Here is a 24,535-nt window from a genome sequence, read left to right as displayed (position 1 = left end):
TAAAAATGATATGGACAGAAAAGGATCAAAGATTAGGAGAGTACATAACGATGTCACTGTTAAAAGACTCTAGTATAGAATAAACAGCCTTCTTCAAGAGAATGTTTTCCTTCTAGAACACAAGGGAAGTGAAGTACAACGAGTACTCACTTCGGAGAGATCACCAGAGCAGCACGAATACTCAATATATCCATTACTTTTTTGTTTTGTTTTGTTTTTTAAGATTTTGTTTTTAAGTAATCTCTACACCCAATGAGGGGCTCAAACTCACAATCCCAAGATCAAGAGTCACATGCTCTACCGTCTGAGTCAGCCAGGCACCCGCATTCCTTTCTTTTTTTGATCTGGATATAGTACGATCACGCCAATAGCAAATCCGACATTTAAATTCATCCTAAAGGACCCCAAGAGTCCTTCAGTAAAATACTATTGATGTTATTTAAACTCTATTTGCCTAGACTTGTTTTGTGTTTGTGCTGGTAGGTCAAACATTATTTTCATGTATTCTGACTTAAAAACACATTTCATAACATGACAGTTATAAGTTTCTCACCAAGGAGACAGATCAGGGAAATGAGGCAAAGGAAAGCTTCTTAGCATACATATAACATGCCTCCAAACAAAAGAAACAGGTAAAAGTACTAGTGAGAGCTTCTTCTTCAGTAAAATGAAAATAATATGTAGCTTACTGAGCAGTTATAAGAATTACTAGATCACTTATATAAAGCACCGAGGATAGTCCTTGGCACATAACAAGGGCTCAAAAATGTTTATTATTAAAATGACTTCTAAAATTCCCTAATACTCAATTAGTCATATAATTAGTGAACTAAAGAGAATTCAGATAAAAGACTCAGTTTTTTCTGTTGTTTATTTGTCAATTACTAAAAGTGTAGGGGTGCCTGGCTGGCTCAGTAGGTAAAGCACACGACTCTTGATCTCAGGATTGTGAGTTCAAGCCCCACGTTGGGCGTAAAGCTAACTTTAAAAAAAAAAAAAAAAAAGTGTATGTCCTGTTCAAGTAATAATGATATGAAGTACAAAAAATACCAGAACTAGTTTCTGCCTTCAGAATTAAGCAATTATCTCAGTCGCTGTCTTGATTATATAACATTACACTTGACTTTAACCAAAGCTAAGTAGAATGTGAAATATGTTATATACGCATTAGAAAGAAATAGTAAGTAAAAAGTAAACAAACAAATAAATAAAACAAGTTTTTTAAAAAGAAGGAAACAGTTAACCAAAATTTATCAACCATGACATCCTTACCTTGTCTTTTGGACAAGAAATTGGACAAGATCCTGATGGATGTTTCCTGTTTTTCGCCCAACTTCTAAATATAAGTTTGGTCGATCAAAACTAGTACAGGTAATCTGAGGATTCTTCAGTTTTAAGCTGCGTACAATGTCTTCCCGGATTGAAGAACTTGCAGTAGCAGTGAGTGCAACAACTGGAACCTGAATGAAATGAAACTGATTTTCAAAAAAGGAGAGCGCGCACTAATTCCCAACATTTCTATTGCCTTCTTACAAACAGACTGGATGACAATTACAAGAGGAACAGTGTTAAAAATACAACTTTAAAATTACTTTTTCAAAGAAGAAAACTTCCTACTTACCTGTTTCTCAGCCTTTGGAATACTTTTTTTTTTTTTTTTTTTTTTTTTAAAGAGAAAGAGAAAGGGGCGCCTGGGTGGCACAGCGGTTAAGCATCTGCCTTCGGCTCAGGGCGTGATCCCGGCGTTCCGGGATCGAGCCCCACATCAGGCTCTTCCGCTATGAGCCTGCTTCTTCCTCTCCCACTCCCCCTGCCTGTGTTCCCTCTCTCACTGGCTGTCTCTCTCTGTCGAATAAATAAATAAAATATCTTTAAAAAAAAAAATAATAAAGAGAAAGAGAAAGAGTGAACATGCCAGCGGGGGTAGGGAGAGGGAGAGAGAACCTCAAGAAGCCTCCTCGCCCAGTGCAGATCCAAGGCAGGGCTCAATCTCATGACCCTAAGATCACGACCTGAGCCAAAATCAAGAGTCACATGCTTAACTGACTGAGCCACCCAAGCACCCCGGAATACATTTACTTTTTAAAAATCAGAAAGAGTTTAAATAAAACACTAAATCCATAAGATTTTTTTTAAAAGATTTTATTTATTTATCTGACAGAGAGGGAGAGCACAAGCAGGGGAGCAGCAGACAGAGGGAGAGGCAGGCTCCCTGCAGGGAGCCCAATGTGGGGCTCGATCCCAGAACCCTGGAATTATGACCTGAGCCGAAGGCAGATGCTTAACCGACTGAGCCACCCAGGTGCCCCTAAATCCATAAGATCTCTAAATACAATCTACCTACTTATTCACTATCTAACTCTCCACTTACTATTTTTTATTTTTAACATGTAACATATATTTAACATTTATTTTATAACATTTATAATAGTGCTGATATGAGGGATATGTTATGCCTTATTTTTTATTAATCTATAATTCACAAATTATAAACACTTTCATTCACTGAAAAAAATCTAACAATACAAAGCAGCAAGACTTTTTTTTTTTTTTTTTTTTTTTGTATTCTATGTTAAAGATACTGGTTTATGGCTACTCAGATCTGGAAGCAAAGCTCTTAATGACCTGGATAACCTCTCTCCAATTTACTAAGTTAATCATGGCATACTATATATTAGGAAGAATGCATAACACAAAACATCCATTATTAATTGATTCCTTGAGCAACCAAGTCACATTCTACTTTCAGTCTAGCAAAGACTTCTTAACTGGAGTAGCAGCCAAAACAGGAGACACAGCAGTTACTAGGACATGAATATGTAATCTTTCAGAAATTCTAAACTAGGATAATGACATATCTCCCGTGAAATTCGATTCATTATTTTTGTTCCTATTATCACAGGGAGTTATAATCAATTATGCTATTATTTTATATTCAGAAAAAAGGGACCAAGTCTTCAAGATGTTCCTAAATCATTAGCTGTTCTATATCCAAGAATACAACTTTCTCAAAATGCTTTTTGTGGTCTATTACAAATAAAGTAAATGATATCCTCATAAGATAGCTCTTCAGGTACCCTGCACCCACCTCACAAATCAGTTTAAGCAATTATCTTCCATGTAAGTGAAAATTTAGGTGCAATTGCAAAAAAAGCAATTAAAGAATTTGAAAAACAAGATGCAATTTACTAACACTATAAACTACTTTTATAATCAATATAGCTTTACTGAATTAAAAATTATCTCAAAACTCATGTGAAAAAGTTAAGTTTGAAGTAGTCTTTTTTAAATGGAATAAAAAGGTATCAGAACCAATGTGACCAGGTAATTGGCATTGTTGCATTCTCTATCCTTAAATTCTTTGAAATTACTTAAATTATTAAATATTATTTAAATATTTTAATTAAATTTATTTAAACATTTTTAATTTCATTATTTAAAAATGAAACTCCCAAATTAACTTCATTGATTTCTGGCTTACAATCTGAATTTAGAGAGTGCCTACTTAACAACTTATAGATACGTAAGCCAATTTATAGAGAAGTTAGTTTCTCTAAACAAGCTTATACATATATATGTGTGTGTGTGTGTGCTCGTGTGTATGCATGTATATATATACAAGCATACACACACACCTGCACACACACACACACATATATATATACATACATACACACACGGAAAGTTTAAGCATTAGAAACTTTTAGGACATGCACATTCTCACCCTCACAACAACAAAGCATTTTCATCATTTTAAGTGCTTTGCTCAATCTAAAAATGCACTAATAATATCTTTGTTGTTTAACTGCATATGCACAGAAAGACCGAAGTTTTCAGGACACAAAGAGTAGGAGGGTTTGGTTTGTTTTTCTAAGCAGTATAGTGTATGAGCGGATGAGCAATGCATTTATGAAAATAAAATAAGCATGAAACAGGACGCCCCTTGAAGAAACTAATAAAAAAAATCAGGCAAAATAGCAGCATGGTAGTGAAAAATAACTGGCTTAAAGTCAGACACCTGAGTTCAAGTCCTGCCTCTGTTGCTAACTAGGTGTGAGATTTTGAGCTGGTTATTTGACTCTCTAAACTTTGGTTTCCTCATCTATAAAGTGACAACAATAACAGCAATCTCATAAAGTCATTGTGAAGACCAAATGACGACAGACCATGTAATGTGCTGAACATGCTGCATGGTACAAAGTAAGCACTCAAAAGTTACAACTATTCGGGCACATGGGCGGCTCAGTCAGTTCAGTGTGGGACTCTTGGTTTTGGCTCCGGTCATGATCTCAGTGTTGTGAGATGGAGCCCCCCCATCTGGCTCTGTGCTCAGGGTGGAATCTACTTCAGATTCTTTCTCCCTTTCCCTCTACCCCTCCCCGCTCGTGCACTCTCTCTCTCAAGTAAATAAAATCTTTAAACAAAAAAAGTTTCAACTATTACTGATGTTATTGCAACAACTGAAAAGAATTCTATACAAGAATTTCAGAGCCATAGGGGCGCCTAGGTGGCTCAGTCAATTAAGTGTCTGCCTTCGGCTCAGGTCATGATCTCAGGGTCCTGGGATTGAGCCCCACATTGGGCTCCTTGCTCAGTGGGGAGCCTGCTTCTCCCTCTGTCTGCTGCTTCCCCTGCTTGTGCTCTCTGTCAAATAAATAAATAAAATCTTTAAAAAAATATTATAATAATTCCAGAGCCATGGGCACGACTCCCAGATTTACCACTGACTTCGGCAAGGGTTTCTCCTGGCCTCGGCTTTTTTTTTTTTTTTTTTTCCTACTAAAATATGAGATGTAGAGGGCTACACGATGTTAGACTCTCTTCTAACTTAAAAAAATTCCCACCTTACTACTAGAAAGTCCCTTTGCCAGTGACCTGCAAATGATGAAAACTCAACATAAATGCGATCTTTCGCCTCCAACATTCTAGAAGGTCACAGTTAAGAATGCTGCTTCCACAACTAGAAAACAGAATAAAGTAAATGCATTTATTAAACTTAAAGGAACAATGGTTATTTATTTTCACTTCAGAAATGAACAGAATCTTTCAGAAGTTTGTGGTGCCTTATGACGTTTAAAACTTATAAACCAGAGCGAAGCCTGGACATAACATAGAGGCTGTTTATGAGAAAGGAGATCACACATCCTGGTTTCCAGGGACACTCCCAGCTTATGCTGTCAATCGCGGCATAAATACTGATAGCTCGCAATCTCTAATGTTCAAAAGCAAACTGATTTGGACAATAAACTATAGTGTCACCTTGTTACATCAAGTTCTTAATTCATGAAACTCTTACACTTTAAGTTGGAAAACTTGGTTTCTTTGGAAATAAGTACCAAGTTTTGTTAAAACAAGCAAAAACTATAAATTAACCTCGTGATTATAAATTTAGGAAAGGTGCAGCACCTACACATTGAGAGAATTGTAACTGTTCCATCTGCTTCTAAATTTGGATCATGTTGCTAATTCTAACTTTGTACTGCATAATATCATGCTTCATTCATTCGTTCACTCATTTCAAGCAGTTATTGTTCACATTATTCAAGCAGCGTCTATATATGCTATCTTTGGGAAAGGGTGAGGGAGGGAGGAATGGAAAGAATCGATATGTCTCATGGATATCACAGTACCTTTTATTTGAATTTTACAGAATTTTAAGACTATATTGAGCTTTCTGCCTAGCTGCTCTTTCTGAGACTCACTTTGTCTGATTCTCTCCAAATGGGAATCTTTATGCCAAGTGGTTTAGTGATTTCTTTGCTATTTTTAAATGTATTGAAATCATATGGTGTGAAGCTGCAACAGTTGTCCCAGCGTGATTGCAACTGGAAAGAGGAGAAAAGCACGGAGAACAGTGAGGAAAATGAGAGTCCTACAACCACCAGGTGGCATTTCTCACCACTTAGCTAATCAACAGGATTCATGAAAACACTAGGGGGAAAAGGTTTTCTCAGCCATTGCTTGACAAACACCCTGTGCTATACTGAGTCATTGCAAGAAATGAAAATGATCCAATAGAGTCCACAGCCAGGCATAATAAAAGATTTAATTCACCACTGAAAAGTGTTTAAGAGCTGCATAAAATATTTAAAGCTCCTCTAACAATCCTTTTAGAATCAAAGGCCTCAGAAAGGATTACAGAAAGCAATCTTCCTATTTTCCAAAAGCTTACTTTAAATCCATACTAAATTAATGGAAAACAGTCCTCGAGACACACTGAGCCTCCTGACTTTCACCGTACAAATATCTTGTTGCTCTATTAACTGTACTATTAACACTGTTAACCTTTTTTTATTATTTGTACTGTTCCACACACCATTTACTGTTTGATACTATTGCTTCTACTTTTATAGGTATGGATCTAAATTTCTTTACTGCACCATGAGCTACTTCAGGGCAGAAATGATGTTTTATACTTCTTTCACATCACTTGCTTGAGAAATCAGCATGGTGTCCCACTGTGAAGCTACGGCCCAACTCCACCACTCCCTGCGTGGGAAAGTGACGTCTCTGATTCTCCACTTTCTCATTGGAATTGAGTGCTATTAAAAAACAGCAAAGGAGGGGAGCCTGGGTGGCACAGTGGTTGGGCGTCTGCCTTCGGCTCAGGGCGTGATCTCGGCGTTATGGGATCGAGCCCCACATCAGGCTCCTCTGCTGGGAGCTGCTTCTCCCTCTCCCACTCCCCCTGCTTGTGTTCCCTCTCTCGCTGGCTGTCTCTATCTCTGTCGAATAAATAAATAAAATCTTAAAAAAAAAAAAAAAAAACAGCAAAGGAATATGAGGAATGTTGAATGTTGGAGGGGGAAATTAATTTCAAATTTTTAATATGGTGGCCCAAGAGGCCTAAATGAAAAAGGAATATTTCAGCAAAGACTTGAGAGAAGTAAGGGATCACCCCATGTGAAAAGTATTCAGGAAGGCGCACCTGGGTGGCTCAGTTGGTTAAGCCTCCAACTCTTGGATTCACCTCAGGTCATGTGGGTCCTGAGATTAAGCCCCATGTCATCAGGCTCCACACTCAGCAGGGAGTCTGCTTGAAGATTTTCTCCATCTGCCCTCCCCCCGACCTGCACACAGGAACGTTCTCTCTCTCTAATCAATCAATCAATCAATCAATCTTTTTTAAAAATAACTATTCAAGATGCCTGGGTGGCTCAGTTGGTTAAGCGTCTGCCTTCGGCCCAGGTCATGATCCCAGGGTCCTGGGATCCAGTCCCACATCGGGCTCCCTGCTCAGCGGGGAGTCTGCTCCTCCCTCTGCCTAATGCTCCCCCTGCTTGTGTGCTCTCTGACAAATAAAGTATTTTTAAAAAATAAAAATAAGTATTCAGAGAGAGGGAAGAGTGGCAACAAAGCCCTATTGTAAGAGCATGCTCAGTGTCTGAAGAGTATCAAGGAGAAGAGTGAATGAGGAGACAAGTAGTAGAGAATGGAGTCAAAGACAAAATGGAAGACCAGATCACATAACACATTTGTCGTGACTTTTGTCGTTCTTTAGAGTGAAATGGTCTGCTGCTAGAGGATTTTCAGCAGAAGACATGACCTATCTGACTTATTATTCTAAAAGGATCACTCTAGGTGCTGTACTGAAATAGACTGAAGGAGGGAAAGAGTGACAATAGCAAGAACCAACGAGGAGGCTGCTTCAATAACGCACCAGCAAGGGCATTGGTGGCTTATACCAGGGCAGTGACAGGGATCGAGAGAGAGAAATTATTAGATTCAGTATATATTCTGAAGACCTCATGAGATTTCCTCATTGTTTAAATGTGGGGTGGGGTGGAGCGTGAGAAAAAGTGAAGAGTTGAACTATTTTGGCCTAAGCACCAGAAGGATGAGCTGCTATCAAATGACATGGGGGAAGCTGAGGGAAGAGCAGGTCTGGGATGGAGAGAAAATCAGAAAGTGAGCCAGAAGGATAGGTTAAGTTTGAGATGCCTATTAGGCATCTCAGTAGAAAAGATGGTTAAGAGGTAGTTACATTTAGGGGCGCCTGGGTGGCGCAGTCGTTAAAGCATCTGCCTTCGGCTCAGGGCGTGATCCCGGCGTACCGGGATCGAGTCCCACATCGGGCTCCTCTGCTAGGAGCCTGCTTCTTCCTCTCCCACTCCCCCTGCTTGTGTTCCCTCTCTCGCTGGCTCTCTCTCTGTCACATAAATAAATAAAATCTTTAAAAAAAAAAAAAAAAAGAGGTAGTTACATTTAAATAAACGTGTATGTGTGTGTGTATTCTATAAAATGGTTAAAATAAAAAATAGTGATAATACCAAATGCTAGCAAGGAGGCAGAGAAATTGGATCACTCACACATTGCTGGTATTAATGGAGGGTGGGTATATAAATTTGGGAGCTGTCAACATATAGATGGTATTCAAACCGTATGTTAGATGAAATGACCAGGGGCTTAAGTGCATATAGGAAAGAGAATAGGTCCAAAGACTAAGGTTTCAGGCATGCCAATGTGGAAAGTGCAGGAGATGAGATGAAACAAGCAGAGGAATCTCAGAATGAAGAGACAGGAAGGAAGGAAGGAAGGAAGGAAGGAAGGAAGGAAGGAAGGAAGGAAGGAAGGAAGGAAACCAAGAGAATGTGCTAGCCTAGTGAAGAACTGTCTCAAAAAGTAACAGAGATATTAGTCTTGCTGGCTTGTTGGGAGGCTTAACCAAGATGAAAGCATTAACCCAGGGCCAGTCCCATAGGTGGCGTTCAATTCAGTCTAGTTTGATTCTTTCAGTATATACTTGCTAATTAGTACATTCAAGGGTCTTTTTTTGTTGGTTTGTTTTACTTTATTTTAATGTCTGCAATAACCAAATCTTTCTGAGAAGAGCTAACAGAAAGAACCTCTCAATTTTGCTACGTATAAGCATAATTAATATGCAATGGACATGAACTAGACAATTTACCAAAAGAATAACAATCTCTAATGCTTTTTCTTAAGAGTTTACTTGTAAACTATTAAATCTTGGGCTCAGAGGACATGATAGCTTCACTACTACCAGGAAAACATAAATATAAATCAACCTTGTTTATTCATTCAAAATTAATACAGTAGACTAGAGAACCCAGAAACAGATTCACCCAAATATACCCAAATGATTTTTAACAGAGTGTCAAAAGCAATTCAACAGAAGGGGGACAGCCTTTTCAACAAATGGCTTGGAGCAACTGGACATTTACAGGCAAAAAAAAAAAAAAAAAGAACCTCAATCTAACCCTCACACCTTACACAAAACTTAATTCAAAATGAATCATGGACTTAAATGTAAAACATAATACTATTAAAATTTTAGGGAAAAATCATAAGAGGAAATCTTCAGGATCTAGGATTAGGTGAAGAGCACAAGAGAAAAAACTGATAAACTGGACTTCATCAAAATTAAAAATGTTTGCTATATGAAAGACACTGGGAAGACAATGAAAAGGCAGCTATAAACTGAAAGAAAATATTTATAAACCACATATCTGACCAAGGATTCATATTTAGAATAAAACACTTTAGGGGCACCTGGGTGGCACAGCAGTTAAGCGTCTGCCTTTGGCTCAGGGCGTGATCTCGGCGTTATGGGATCGAGCCCCACATCAGGCTCCTCTGCTATGAGCCTGCTTCTTCCTCTCCCACTCCCCCTGCTTGTGTTCCCTCTCTCGCTGGCTGTCTCTATCTCTGTTGAATAAATAAAATCTTAAAAAAAAAAAAAAAAACACTTTAAACAGTTAAAAGAAAGTTCCAATGAGATCAGGCATTTCACAAAAGAGGCAATTTGTACATGAAAAGATGTCATCATTAGCCATTAGAGAAATGAAAATTAAAAACCACAGGATAGGGGCACTCGGGTGGCTCTGTCGGTGGAGCGTCCAATTCTTGGTTTCCGCTAAAGTGTCGGGCTCCTCACTCAGCAGAGTCTACTTGGGATTCCTTCCCCCTCCCCCTCTGCTCTTCCCCTTGCTCACGCTCTCTCTCTCTCTAATAAATAAATAAAATCTTTTAAAAAAACACAACAGAATAACACTGCACACTTAATCAAAATGGCTAACATAAAGAATACTGAAAACACCAAATGCAGGCAAGGATGAAGAGAAATGGAGTCATTCAGACACTGCTGGCAGGAATGTAAAATGGTACAGCCACTCTGGCAAATAATTTGGCAGTTCCTTAAAGACTAAACCTGCACTTACTATAGCACCAGCAATTGTAATCCTGGGCATCTACTCCAGAGAAATTAAAACTTATGGTCACAGTTTGTTTACTCAGCAACTGAAGGACCTTCGGGTTGTACACAAATATCATAGCAGCACTGTTCACAATAGCCCCAAAGTGGAAACAACACAAAAGTTCTCCAACAGGTAAATGGTTAAACAAACTGCTATAACAGACTACTATGCAGCAATACAAAGCAACAAACTTTTGATTTACACACCAACTTGAATGGATCACAAGGGAATTATGCTGAGTGAAAAAGCGCCAATTCCAAAAGGTGACAAACTGTATGATTCCATTTATACAATATTCTCAAAATAAAATTATAAAGATGGAGACCAGACCGGTGGTCACCAGAAGTTAGGGTGAGGGGTGGGGGGAATGGTGGGTGTGGCTGCAAAAGGACAGCCCCAGGAGCCTTGTGCTAATGGAGCAGTTCTGTAACTTAACTTCAGTGGTAGTTTTACAAATCTACATATGGGATAGAAATGTAGAGAACAATACACACACATGTACTTATAAAACCAGTGAAATAAGGATAAACTGTGAAGAGGTGCCTGGATAGCCCAGTCAATTAAGCATCCAGCTCTCGATTTCGGCGCAGGTCATGATCTCAGGGTTGTGGGATCAAGCCCTGTGTAGGGCTCTGCACTCAGTGGGGAGTCTGCTTAGGATTCTTTCCCTTTGCCCCCTCCTACCACTCATGCTCTCTTTCTCTCTCAAATGAATAAATAAATCTTTAATTAAGAAAAAAAGAATTGTAGGGGTGCCTGGGTAGCTCAGTCATTAAGTGTCTGCCTTTGGCTCAGGGCGTGACCCCAGAGTCCTGGGATCGAGCCCCACATCAGGCTCCTCCGCTGGAAGCGTACTTCTTCCTCTCCCACTCCCCCTGCTTGTGTTCCCTCTCTCGCTGGCTGTCTCTCTCTCTCTGTCAAATAAATAAATAAAATCTTTAAAAAAAAAAAAAAGAACTGTAAAGACCGTACCAATGTCATATTCCTAGTTTTGATATTGCACTACAGTTATACATGGTATTACCATCGGGGAAACTGAAAGGTACATAGAATCGCTCTGTACATTTTTTTTAAATAACTGCCTGTGACTCCACAGTTTTTTAAAAAAAAATAAGATGGTTGCCATTATTGTAAATTTTTAAGATGTCCATATAAAACATGCCATTCATGTAGAATACTCATGTAGAAATCTGCTATTCTTTATAACTAGGGAAGAAAGTAGAATTCTAGTTCTAAAAACTTTACTAAAACCTCACTGGAATAGTTCATTTTTCGGGTTTTCAATATGATGCAAGAAGAAGTAACCATGCTTTCACAGCAACCTAGAGTAAAAGGACACATGCATAAGAGCTCATTGAGAAGGCATGGCATCTAATCATGGTTCTAAAGTCGTGTCTGTGCTCTACAGGTCAAATCCGGCCCATAGCCTGTTTTGTTATGGCTCACAAGCAAACACTTTTTACATTTTTAAAGGGTTGTAAAAAAGAAACAAAGAAAAACGTGACAGAGACCGCATGTGGCCCATAAAGCCTAAAACATTTATTATCTGGTTCTTTCAGAAAAAGTTTGCCAACCCCTATTGTATAGTATTCCACAATAAATTACATGCTAACCTTAGAAGAAAGCCCAAGTTAGAATTTTTTTTTAAACCTTTCCCTTGCTTTCACTAAACATTTGCCCTTCCATAGAGAAGCCTTCAGCCTTCTGGCAATTCCCTGATCCTGGACTCTCCTTTGATAAGAATGTCACTTCAAGATGTTTGCACTTGGCAAGCTTACCGATGGGAGTATTGCCTTTAGGAAGCCCAAACTCCGGAAGGAACTTCTAAAATCATGTCCCCATTCAGAAATACAGTGAGCCTCATCCACAGCAATAAGTGTGATACCTACAAAAGTGAAAAATATAAAAACGGGGGAAATAAAGTTCAAAAAGAAGTCATGAATTCATCTAAGTCAATATCACCTTCACTTAGAATACATAAATATTACAGAAAGGAGAAAAAATAATTCAAATCAAAATATTTGGTTTATATAAAAATATAAACATAAATGACATCAGGTAACTAAACCTCATTAGGAGAATAGAGGATGGGAGATATATGGGTCAAGGCATATGGATAAAAGAAGGAAACATTTATATATTATTCAAACAACATTATTTATTAGATTTCAGCTTTCATCATTACTCCTCAAAGAAATGAATTACTTACTATTACTGTGCCCTCAAAACCATCACTCATGAACCATTTGCAATGATAATGCCTTAAAAAAGAAGAGCTGGGGCTTTTTTCCTCTTTGGTAATACTTTCAATTTTATCTCATGGATTAGCTACCAAAAGAGATTAAAGAGCACATTCCTGCTGAGACAAGGTGCACCATCATTGTCCATGACGGATCACATATCAGACAGCAGAGAGTTCCTCCGGGATGTCAATATTGGAAGACAGGATGATACCCACATTTTCTAATGTAAATGGTAAGAACTAAATCTCGGTATGTACAAGGTAGGTAAGAAGGAATATAATTCGTTCTTTCTTCCCCTAGCAACCCCTCTACTCTGTCCCCACACCACACACCCACACCAAAACAGAATCAATACTGTGTAGTAATGCATTTCAGAAAAGGGCTTTTTTGTATAACCATTAACCATTGAAATGTCTTCAGACATTTCAAAGTAAAGATAGCAGTGCTTTTGCCCTCCATTATCAAATTCATACTTAAGACAAAAATAATTTTTTCCATCATGGAGATGATCATTACTTGATACTTATTTGAGTATTAATGATTTTCTGCCATTAGGGGGGTGACTACAAATATCTGAACTAGAGTCAGACTACCTGAATGCAGAACCTGGCTCCACCACTAACAGCTGTATTACCTTAAGCAAGTTACTTAAGCTTCCAAGTGTCAGTTTCCCACAAAGAGAAGGTAGATATAGTAGTACCTAACATTTTTTAGTCACTCTAAAGATTAAGTTAGATCATAAAATACTAAGCTAGGAGGACCTAGCATAAAAGACAGCTCAATTAAAAACAAAACAAAACGCCAAACTATTACTATTACGGTTATTAAATGCCCACTATGATCCAAATACTTTTCTAGGAAAAGATTAATAAGATGAGAAGCTCACAATTCTAAAAGAGGAGACAGACAAGCAAATAAAACAATTACAATTCAATGAATTACCAAATACAATAGAGATGAAAGAGAAAGCAAAAAAATAAACCTACTAAATATGAATACAGGTTGATCAGCATCCAAATTCTCTGGCTGCTGATTCAATGTTACCACCAATTTTGGCTTTTGAAACTAAATGACCCAGATTTTAAATTAAATAGGTTAAAACAAACATGATGGCTCCTTCTTTATTTTACAACCTTCCTTAAAATTACTGGTTTAACTACCTACCTCCTAATGGAGCTGAACTTTGTCCCTTACCATCAGTTTACCAAGCTTTTGCTAACTTTCACTTTAAATTTGCAAGTCCAAGTGCCTGCCCAAGTCCTATACATATTTCATTTTGGCATATCTGCCACTCAAGTCTTATTTCTAAAGTCAAAAGACAATTATAAGTGTGTTTGGTTTTAAGGAGTCTCCATATAAAATTATGTTTGCTGCTTCTGTTATACACTCATACTACTTAAATAATGTAACACAAAAAGCATCAATCTGATTAGCTAAATGTCAGACTACCGTACAAACAGAATTCTGAGTAGATTCATTTTTGCAAGCATTTTATAATTTCCTACAAACAAAAGCCAAAGAAAAATATTTCAGGAAGAATTTATCCCTTTTTGTTCAACACTGAGTCAACCAAAGAGAACACGTTCACCCATGTTCTGCAGAGTATTCTGCTCTAATGATTGCAGTGTTCATAATTTAATCCATTACAAAAAATAAAAATAGAGAATTAGAACTAGCTGTCAAAGGATTTAAGAAAATACTTAAGTTAATAATTAATTAACTCCACCCCAGAAACAAAGCAAATATTAAAATGGAACAAAACATATCCAGCTCGCCATGGACACAAATCCTAGCTTTTGCTATAAAACCATAAAATTCATGTATTTAGGGTATTTAGGCCTAATCTAAAGTGAAATAGCCTTAAGAATTCCATACAATGTAATAGGAGACACACCAAATGTGTCTTCCATTAAAGACAAAACTATAATATGCCAAGAAGGGATAAGAAACTGATAATACATCACTGATAATGTATTTAAACAAATGTTAACTTCTGCCCTCATACTTTTGTTCATATTTAATACATACCAAAAAGAAACAAGTTTGTTTTCAATAGACTGTTACAAAAATTATTAAATGCATTCCTAGAGTTACATGCTACTAACCAACCATCAAATGAGATGTTGCCATGTTGAAAATTTACCTATCCAGAATTATTTTAACACATAATTATATAGTGAGATCATATAATATTAGGAAACTAAAACTGGTTGGTTCAACTGAATGTTTCAAAAAGCAGCAGCTACAACTGCAACTCTTGGGCAGCTTATTCCAGCTGTCAAGAAGGAAAAAATAAAGACAAAAATTTTTGAAGTACAGAAAAAAAGGGCACCAGCTACTAATTCTGTATTTACATTTTCTAGGAAATAAGCTCTAACTTACTATCTAACTTTTTAAAATCATACTCACTGGTGGCAAATAATCAAAGGTACTATGGTTTCCAACCCTAACTACATATCAGAATCACTCATGAACCTACAGGTGCCAGGGACCCACCCTGGGCATGTTGAACCAGAATTTTCAAGTTTGGAGGATACTACATTTTTCTAAAGTTGGAAAAGTGATTCTCACGAACAAGGGTGGAGAACCACTGTTGTGATTTAATTAAGATTCAGAATATAAAAAAAAGGAAACTATCATTTCATAGAATCTAAGATTCAACATTTGTTCAATAATACATTTAAATCCCTACGATGTGCCAGGTACTGCACTAGGGCATTTTTCTTTCCAAAAAAAGTTCATAGTCTAGCAGAAGAAAAGAGATACATAAACAGGCAATTATAATACAGGAGCCTAATTTCTATGGCAGAAGGAATTATAGGTACTAGGGGATAAGACTGGAAAGACACCAAGTTAGAAAGTCAGAGACTTCCTGGAGGAAATACTGTTTGAAATCAACTTTAGCAGAAGTGACATCCAATATCCATCCATATATTTAACTTTAAAATAGATACCTCAATTAAATAAGTACTTATAAAAAGATCCTATCATACCACTTACCAATATTAGCCTGAAGTTGCTGGAGTAGGCTCAAGTTACCTGAACAGAACTCTGGAGTCATGTATACAATCCGATATTTGCCTCTGTAAAAATAAACAAACAAAAAAAGAAATAGGAAAGGAAATATGCTACACTAAAGAAAACAATCATCCAGTGAACTACAACTCAAAACCATATCACCTGACAAATTTTTAAATAATACTTTATACCACTTAAAACTAAACAAATGTTATATGTATGTATATCCGCATACATGATTCCACTTCAACACAGCAAAATAAAAAGTGGCAAAGAGTACTCAGGGAGTACTCAGCATTAAGGTGACATTAGAAGCCAGGTTCTGATTTCCAACAGTCTAGCCCCAAAACTAGTGTTTGCGTTAAACGATCAAGTCTATGGTAAGCCTTTTTTTATGTGCCAGCAATCCACCCACATACTACCCTCCTTCTTGGAGAACTACAACCCACCACCCTACCACCGACTCCCTCCCCATGATTAAGCCCACAGTGCCCATGTTTCTCCTATGTATTTTGCTCTCTTGCCTAAATGTATCTTCTTGGGCCAGGGTTAGCCACTGTATCAATGTCAAATCAATTAGTCTCTGTCCTAGAATTTGGGGGATCTGACCAAGAAACAACCAATCAGTCTCTGCCAACGGCAAGATCTGTAATACGTGAAAAAAGGAGCTGCAGAGCAGTCTTCTCTATCTTGTGACTGGAAAAGCAGAAAATGCTCATCTCCTCAGAAAAATGAGAAAGACACATAGAGCCTATAAATAAAAGAAAGCCTTATTGTATTCTTGATATCCAATTCCAAGTCTCTTCCTAAGGAGTGGCTAACTTGTGTTTGGTGTGATCCACGAGACATTCCTATATCCTTAATATAAAATTCAGTATTTGCTTAAGCTAGCTTGACTTTTTTCTATTCTGGGCAGATAGGATCCTAACTAAGATAATGTTTGTAATAAAGGTTAGGTCTAGGGCATTTAAAATACATATTGTCTCCTTTTCATTCTACCAAGTGAAGACATAGATAAAGTTAAATAGAATGATAATGAATTTCCCTTATAAAAAGACTTTAAAATATTTTAAAATATTTCATCTGCTGTCTCCTTTTCATTCTACCAAGTGAAGACATAGATAAAGTTAAATAGAATGATAATGAATTTCCCTTATAAAAAGACTTTAAAATATTTCATCTGCTGTACGCTAGGCATGGTGCTTTCATTAGGAATTAGGAACAAAATAGATACGCTTTTAATCTCATGACATTAATCCAATATTCTAATTCACATAGGAAAACAGTATAAATAACAGGCTCTGATGTCAGACTGCCCAGGTTTTGAGTCTCAATTCTACTTCTTACAAGCTAAGTGATCTTAGCCGAATACTTAAGTTTAGTGTGCCTCAGTTTCTTCAGTGTAATTTGGTTATAAGAATTATAAGGACAGGGGTGCCTGGGTGGCACAGCGGTTAGGCATCTGCCTTCGGCTCAGGGCATGATCCCGGCGTTATGGGATAGAGCCCCACATCAGGCTCCTCCGCTATGAGCCTGCTTCTTCCTCTCCCACTCCCCCTGCTTGTGTTCCCTCTCTCACTGGCTGTCTCTATCTCTGTCAAATAAATAAATAAAATCTTTAAAAAAAAAAAAGAATTATAAGGACAGCTAATACAACAGATAATCTAAATTGAAGATAAATCCAATCAAATTCCAGCTGGCACTGGAGTAGAAAGGGTAATTTTGATATACGTTTGGAAATACAAAGGACCTAGAATAGACAAAACACTTTGAAAAAAAAAGAACAAAATTGGAAGACTTGCACTACCTGATTTCAAGGTTTATTATAAAGCTACAGTAATCAACACACCAAACCAGATGGGCAAACACATTGATAGAACAGAGAAGAAAGAGTGGAGCAATAGGCCCATAGATATGCAGTCATTTTCTTTTCGACAAAAGTACAAAGGCAATTCAGTGGAGAAAGAATAGTATCTTCAACAAATGGAGCAGGAACAATGGGATATCCTTATGAGAAAAATAAATTGTAATCAATAACAAGTATAATACACAAAATTTACATTAAATGGGTTGTAGGCCTAAATGTAAACCTTAAAATTGTAACAGTTTTAGGAGGAAATATAAAAGAAAGTCTTTGTGACCCTGAGTTAGGCAAAGGTTTCTTAGATTCCACACCAACAGCAAAATCCATAAAAGAACAAATTGACAGATTGGACTTCAAAATAAACAACTGCTGCTCTTCAAAAGAATTGTTCAGAGAATGAAAAGAGAAGTCACAAACTAGAAGAAAACGTTTGCAAAGCATATACCAAATAAAGAATTCGTATTCAGAATATATAAATGACTATCAAAACTCAATAAGGGAAAAACAACAATAAAGAACGGGCAACAGATATGAATAGACACTTCCTCAAAGAAGAAGCCTCAAAGATGGTCAATAAGTATATGAAAAGATGCTCGACCTCACTAGCCAGGAAGGACATGCAAATTAAAAGCACACTGAGATCCTATTAGAATGGCTAAAATTAAGACCGGCCACACCAAGTAATGGCAGAGAGGAGGAGGCACTGGAACTCTCAGACCCTGAGAGTGGGAATGTAAAATGGTACAATCACTCTCAGAAAGTCTGGCAGTTCCTTAAAAAGTCAACACAGAATAACCTATGACCCAGCAATTCCACTCATTGGCATATACACAAAGCATGAAAACATATCTCTATATAAAAACTTACACATAAACATTCACAGTACAATTATTCTAACAGCCCAGAAGCGGAAACAACCTAGATGTCCATCATTAAAGAATGGATAAACAAAATACGGTACGTCTGTTTCATCCATAAAAAGAAATCAAGTACTGACAACATTATGCTAAGTGAAAGATGCCAGACACAAAAGGCCATATACTATATAAGCCCATCTATATGAAATATGTAGAATAGGCAAATCATAGAGACAGAAAATAGATCAGTGGTTTGAAGGGATGTGGGGGGACGGACACTGGGGAGTGACTGCTTACTGGATATTGAGGTTTTTGGACGGTGAAGAAAATGTTCTGAAATTAGATACTGATTGCACAACATTATGAATGTAATAAAAGCCACTGAACTGTACACAATTAAAATGGTTAAAATCATGACTACTACATAAATTTATCTCAATCAGAAAAAAAAGTTAAATATATATTCACCACATGATCCAGTTATCCCACTCCTTGGTTTATACCAATGAAATGAAAACATATGTCCATACAAAGATGTGCATACAAATGTTCAGGGCAGCTTTATTTGTAACAGCCCCAAACTGGGAACGATGCAAATGTCTTATCAACAGCTGAACAGATGAAACGAATTGTGACATCTCCACATGATGTAATCTATTCAGCAATAAAAAAGGAATGAACTACTGATACATGTAATACTGAAACATCCATTTGAGATGGGTGAATCTCAAAGTAATTATGGTGTGGGATTTAAACCAGACAAAACGAGAGCACATATTGTATGACTAATTCTGTTTATGTACAATTTGAGGAAACGTAAGCTAACGTAGAGTGACAGAAAACAGATTAGTAATTACTTAGTGAGTGGGGAAAAGAAGGTAAGAAAAAGTGAGGGGAATGGATTACAAAAGGTACGAGTAAACTTCAAGGATGATGAATATATATTCATCATCTGGATTGTGGTGATGGTTTTGTGGGTGTTTATATGCCAAACTTACCAAATTAGGTATATTTTAAGTATGTAAAAATTATTGTTTGTCAACTATACTTCAATAGAGGTGATTTAAAATATTTAAAGAGAAAGAAAACATACATTCAAAAAAATTCTATAGGAATGTTCATAGCAGCTTTATTACTAATAGCCCTAAACTACAAACAGCTTAGGCATCTACTGATAAGGAAATGAAAAACAAACTATGGTATTTTCATACAATGACATATCACTCCGATATATTTTAAAAACTGTGGATACATACAACATGAAGTATTCTCAAAACATTTTTCTGAATGAAAGAAGTCTTATACAAAAGTTCATATTGTATGAATCCATTTACATGACGTTCTAGAACAGACAAAAGTATGGTAGAAAAAAATTAGACAGTGGTCTGCTTTAAAATGGAGAAAGGAGGACAGACTGGGAAGGGACATGAAAGAACTTTCTGGAGTGACAGTAATACCCCGTATCTTAACAGGGGTTTGGGTGATATATTTGTATGCATTTATCAAAATTCAGTAAATACATGTGTATATGTGTGTTTATTAATAAAATACATATGTTAATCTATATACACACATATATATTTTTGTGTGTGTTATTCTTATTAGGAATTATGCCGTGATAGGACTGGTGGGGCAAGAGCTCTAGAATCCAGTCCCTGCTCAGCCATTAATTCATTGAATGACTCTAGGCAAATTATTTTCTCTGGGCTTCAGTTTGCTCATCTGTAAAATGAGATAAAACTAGATATGTACTCTCCTAGTTCTTGTTCAAAACCAAAATTTTACAACAATATGAGTACAATGCTAACTTCACAGTCCATGAAAAATAATAGATTTAAGTTCCAAATATTTAAAAATGAACAATTCTGCAAATGCACTATAAAAACAAAATAAATTTTTTAATCATGAACTTTTGTCCACACATTAAATAAAAATTTTTATATAATATATAAATTATAATATATATTTTTATATATAATTTTGTATAAAATTCTCTTCCATACCATAGACACCCAACCACATAATCAGAAATCATATAAATTACTCACGACTTAATATCTTCTAGAACACTTTTTGACTGTGCTGATCCCAGAAAACAAGCTGGAACATTGGACATTCTGTAAGAAGAAAAACAGATATTCTGGAGCCATGTACACCCTACAAAGACCAACTTCATTCTTAAGGACTAAGGAAATACAATGATGAACAGTCTTCTTTGCAATCCTCACTCTTTTTGTAACTCACTAATTTGATAAACAAATTCCTTCAAAGGCCATATTAGAAAGCAGGTTGTTACGGCAGGTTTTTCAGAAAGATGGTAAGGTCAGGTTAAAGAGGTTTAAAATTTTTCTGTAACTAAAAATTATACTTCCATGTATACCCTTCATACCAAGCTAAAGAGCAAAGGTAACCAAAAGAGAAAAGAATTTTGAGATATGGATGTAAACTGCTTAGAGTTTACTGTTAAAAAATTTTTATTGGGACCATCTGGTAGCCTTGGATTATAGAGAACTCAAGAAAGAAGATAAGTCCTTCCACCAAAGGGCCATTTATCTCTAAAACAGAGCAACATTTACAGAAATGTGTTACTGGGGACTGGATTTTAACATACGTGATAGATTACACGTTTCCTTCATGCAAGAAAAAAAAAACGGTGATAATGTAGCAATGAAAACATTACTGGGGCACCTGGCTGGCCGAGTGGGAAGAGCCTACGACTCTTCATCTCGGGGTTTTAAGTTCAAGCCCCACATTGGGTGTAGAGATTACATAAAATGGAAGGAAAGGAGGGAGGGAGGGAGAGAAGGAGGCTGAGAGGGATGAGAGGGAGGGAGGGAGGAAGGAAGAAAACATTACTTACTTAAGCTGGAGCACTTGGTCTTCCATCAAAGAAATAAGAGGAGAGATGACAAGGCCAATCCTGCCTGAATATACAGGTGGGTACTGGAAGCACAAACTCTTTCCATATCCTGGAAATAAAAATAATACACTGATAGAAATAAAAATTAAGCCTTGGGGGCGCCTGGGTGGCACAGCGGTTAAGCGTCTGCCTTCGGCTCAGGGCCTGATCCCAGCGTTATGGGATCAAGCCTCACATCAGGCTCCTCCGCTATGAGCCTGCTTCTTCCTCTCCCATTCCCCCTGCTTGTGTTCCCCCTCTCGCTGGCTGTCTCTATCTCTGTCAAATAAATAAACAAAATCTTTAAAAAAAAAAAATTAAGCCTTGGTACTTTGATTTCTTCTTACAATGTACTTGTGTGAGATGAATGGTCCCTACTAAAATGCTATCCTCCTAAGAGCTAATTCCGGCATAAATTTGAGCATCTAATCTCAGATCACTCTCTTCTGTATTTTACAGCATTTGCATTTGTATTTATATTTTGAGAGTGTAATAAAAGATCACGTATTTCAAGACCTTTAAGCTTTATATTTTAGAGGACTAAGTTATTACTTAACTACAACTTACCAGTTGCCATCACAACAACATTATCTCTTCCTTCTTCCAAAACAGAATGAATCACCTTCCACTGAACCCTGGAGGGTAAAAAGCAAAAGCCTACTTTGTTTTACTAACAAGAAACCCAAGGACAAGTGGAAACACGTTTAATTTTTTCACTATCTCAAATAGAAATTTTTTCTAGAAAATTATATTTATTATTTTATTTTAGATTGCATGTATTTATTTTATTTTAGAAAGCACACATGTGCAAGCAGAGGGAGAGGCAGAAGGAGAGGGAGAGAATCTCAAGCACATTGCACGTTAAGCACGGAGCCATCGAGGGGCTCAATCTTACCACCTGGAGATCATGACTGAAGTCAAAACCAAGAGTCAGAAATTCAACAGATTGACCCACCCAGGCACCCCTCTAATAAAATTTCTTTTACATTTTTGAGCTTCAATATATGTATAAATTTATTGATTAAAATAAATAAAAGAGGGGCACCTGGGTGGCTCAGTCAGTTAAGTATCTAACTTGATTTCGGCTCAGGTCATGATCTCAGGGTTGTGAGATGGAGCCCCACATCGGGCTCTGCGATGGGCATAGAGCCTGCTTAAGAGTCTCTCTCTCCCTCTCTCTTTGCCCCCCCCCCACTTGCACGCGTGTGCGCTCGCTCTCTCAAATAAATAAATAAATAAATAAATAAATAATAAAATCTCCTGAGGCAAGGATTGCCTGGGAAGGGGCATGAGGGAACTTTCTGGAGTGACTGTAATGTTCCATATTTGACTAAAGGGTTAGGCTGCATGGGTGCACGCATGTACCCTTAAGATGTGCAAATGCACATTTAAGGTTTGACCATTTCCTTGTATATAAATTTTACATCAAAAGAAATAAACCATAAATATTTAACTATAGTTAATGATTTATACACTGAAGTATTTAGGGAGACAAATAATCATGTCCAGTCTACCTTGAGATGCATTTTTTCTAAATTAGGCAGATTAAGGAATGGATAGAGAGGTGATAAATGGATATATGATAAAGCAAGTATACAAAAATGTTGAATATACAAGAATTCATAGTAAAAAAAAGTTCTTTCACCTTTCCTATGTCTTTGAAAATTTTTTAAATAAAATGTTGAGGGAAAAATCAATAGGAAAGGTGATCTTCTGATGTGCTAATAATGACCTATTTTTTTCTTATGTGAGTGCTGATTACACAGGGTGCCTAGTTTGTAAAAATTCATTGATCTGTACATTCACGTGCACTTTTCTGTATGTAGGACATAGTTTAATAAAAAAAAAAAAAATTTAAGATCAAAGAAAAGAAGAAAGAAATGCTTCCATGGGTTAAATTTTAAATTTGCAGAATAGGAAAAATCCAGTCTAGATTTTTACATTCTTATTAGTTTTATTCAAAATTACTTGTTCCTCACCTCATTTTTATTCATCTCATTTTAATACTTATAAATGTGCCCCTTTAGATATAAATACATTTGAATATATTAAAACTGATAAGATTATCACTGTTCTTCAAACTGTTATCTCATGAATTTCTATTACATCAGCATGCTTTGGACAATAAGTTGTATGAAATAGACACGCAGATACTTATTTAATGAAAACAAGTCAACATTAAATTAAGATTAATTTATTAATGTGTTTCAACTAGTATCTACACAGAACTCTCTATGGTAAAGAAAACCATTTTCCTCTCTTATAAAAACAATTTGTAGATATGAATTTTAAATAAATATTATTTTAAAATAACTTTGTAGTCACTTACAGGAAATACAGTGTGGAATGTATAAACTACAGTGAAGTTGTGTTATTACCATTAAACAGATGGATTATTTGCCATTTTTCCTTTGTGAAGAAAATTGTGAATATGCAATTTAATTAACTGAGATTATACTCACGGCTTAAAACTGGAATGGCCAAAATAGATCTTGAGGGAATTAATTTGGCTTGCATTAGGTCCTGGTAATGAATGATCTTAAAATAAAACGAAATAGTCATTTATGTTAAAATACAATTGATAGGAAATAAAAATTTTATTTCATTGACTTATCTTAAAGAATATAGTGATAAGTACCAGAGGTTACTGTTTTCTGTCTTTTAAATCCAACTAATTCCATCCTCTGGATACCAGTCATGATTTCAGTTAAATACTTTGATTATTACCTAATACTAAGGATTAGAACTTCGTGATTCTACTACAAAATGGTTCACACTTTGCCTACACTATAAGAAAACGATGTTTTGGAATTTGCTATAGTTCTAAAACCTCACATTTAAACCCAACCATGGCAAGCAATATACCAATGTGAATTTAAAAATACAACCAACTTTCAATTAATGGTAATCAGAAATTACATTACTATCACAAATAAAACCCAGAGATAAAATTAAATCTTCATTTTAGGTACCACTCCAAGTCCTTGACCACAATTCTAACTGCATAGCACAACGGAGTTATGTTGATTTACTCAACTGATTTTTATTTTCTACTTAGGTCGAACGGTTCATGAGTGGCCAAGACAGAACAATGCAAATCAAGACCATTCATCCATAAACAAATGAAAATTCATTATTATACATCTCGGCTTTTAACAATTCTAAATAGAGAATTAAATTGCTTGGAGATGTTATGCCTTCATTTAATACAAGAAAACAAAGAGAATAACATTTTCTTTAACATTTTCATGTACTTTCCACCTGCAATATATCTTCATTTTCCCACATTATAACACTGACGAATATAGCTCTAGAGGAATGTTCTACTTTATGAGAAGACCCCAAGGTTTGCCGTAATGAATACTGTTACTTACACTTCGGTAATACAAGGTTCATTTTGTGGATTCCTTACTACAGTTGGCACACAGAGTATGAAATCA

At 36.4% G+C, this 24,535-nt stretch overlaps 1 protein-coding gene across 6 annotated transcripts in view; it reads right to left on the bottom strand.

Moving 5' to 3' along the window:
* Positions 1-24,535, bottom strand: part of WRN (WRN RecQ like helicase) — a 143,260-nt gene that overhangs the window by 54,284 nt on the left and 64,441 nt on the right. For all 6 annotated transcript variants that reach the window (XM_045779211.2, XM_045779208.2, XM_045779213.2 and 3 more), the window contains 7 exons: positions 23,558-23,633; positions 21,663-21,730; positions 21,057-21,165; positions 20,245-20,313; positions 15,458-15,540; positions 11,993-12,099; positions 1,273-1,460 (listed from right to left, as the gene is read on the bottom strand). In XM_045779211.2, the coding sequence (XP_045635167.2) occupies positions 1,273-1,460; positions 11,993-12,099; positions 15,458-15,540; positions 20,245-20,313; positions 21,057-21,165; positions 21,663-21,730; positions 23,558-23,633 (700 nt within the window). The remainder of the gene's footprint in view (positions 1-1,272; positions 1,461-11,992; positions 12,100-15,457; positions 15,541-20,244; positions 20,314-21,056; positions 21,166-21,662; positions 21,731-23,557; positions 23,634-24,535) is intronic.

This window comes from Ursus americanus, chromosome 27 (genome assembly GCF_024610735.1).
Source record: "Ursus americanus isolate L20-20 chromosome 27, mUrsAme1.1.p, whole genome shotgun sequence".
In the NCBI taxonomy this organism is placed as follows: domain Eukaryota; kingdom Metazoa; phylum Chordata; class Mammalia; order Carnivora; family Ursidae; genus Ursus; species Ursus americanus.
This window is presented reverse-complemented; position numbering and strand designations above follow the sequence as displayed.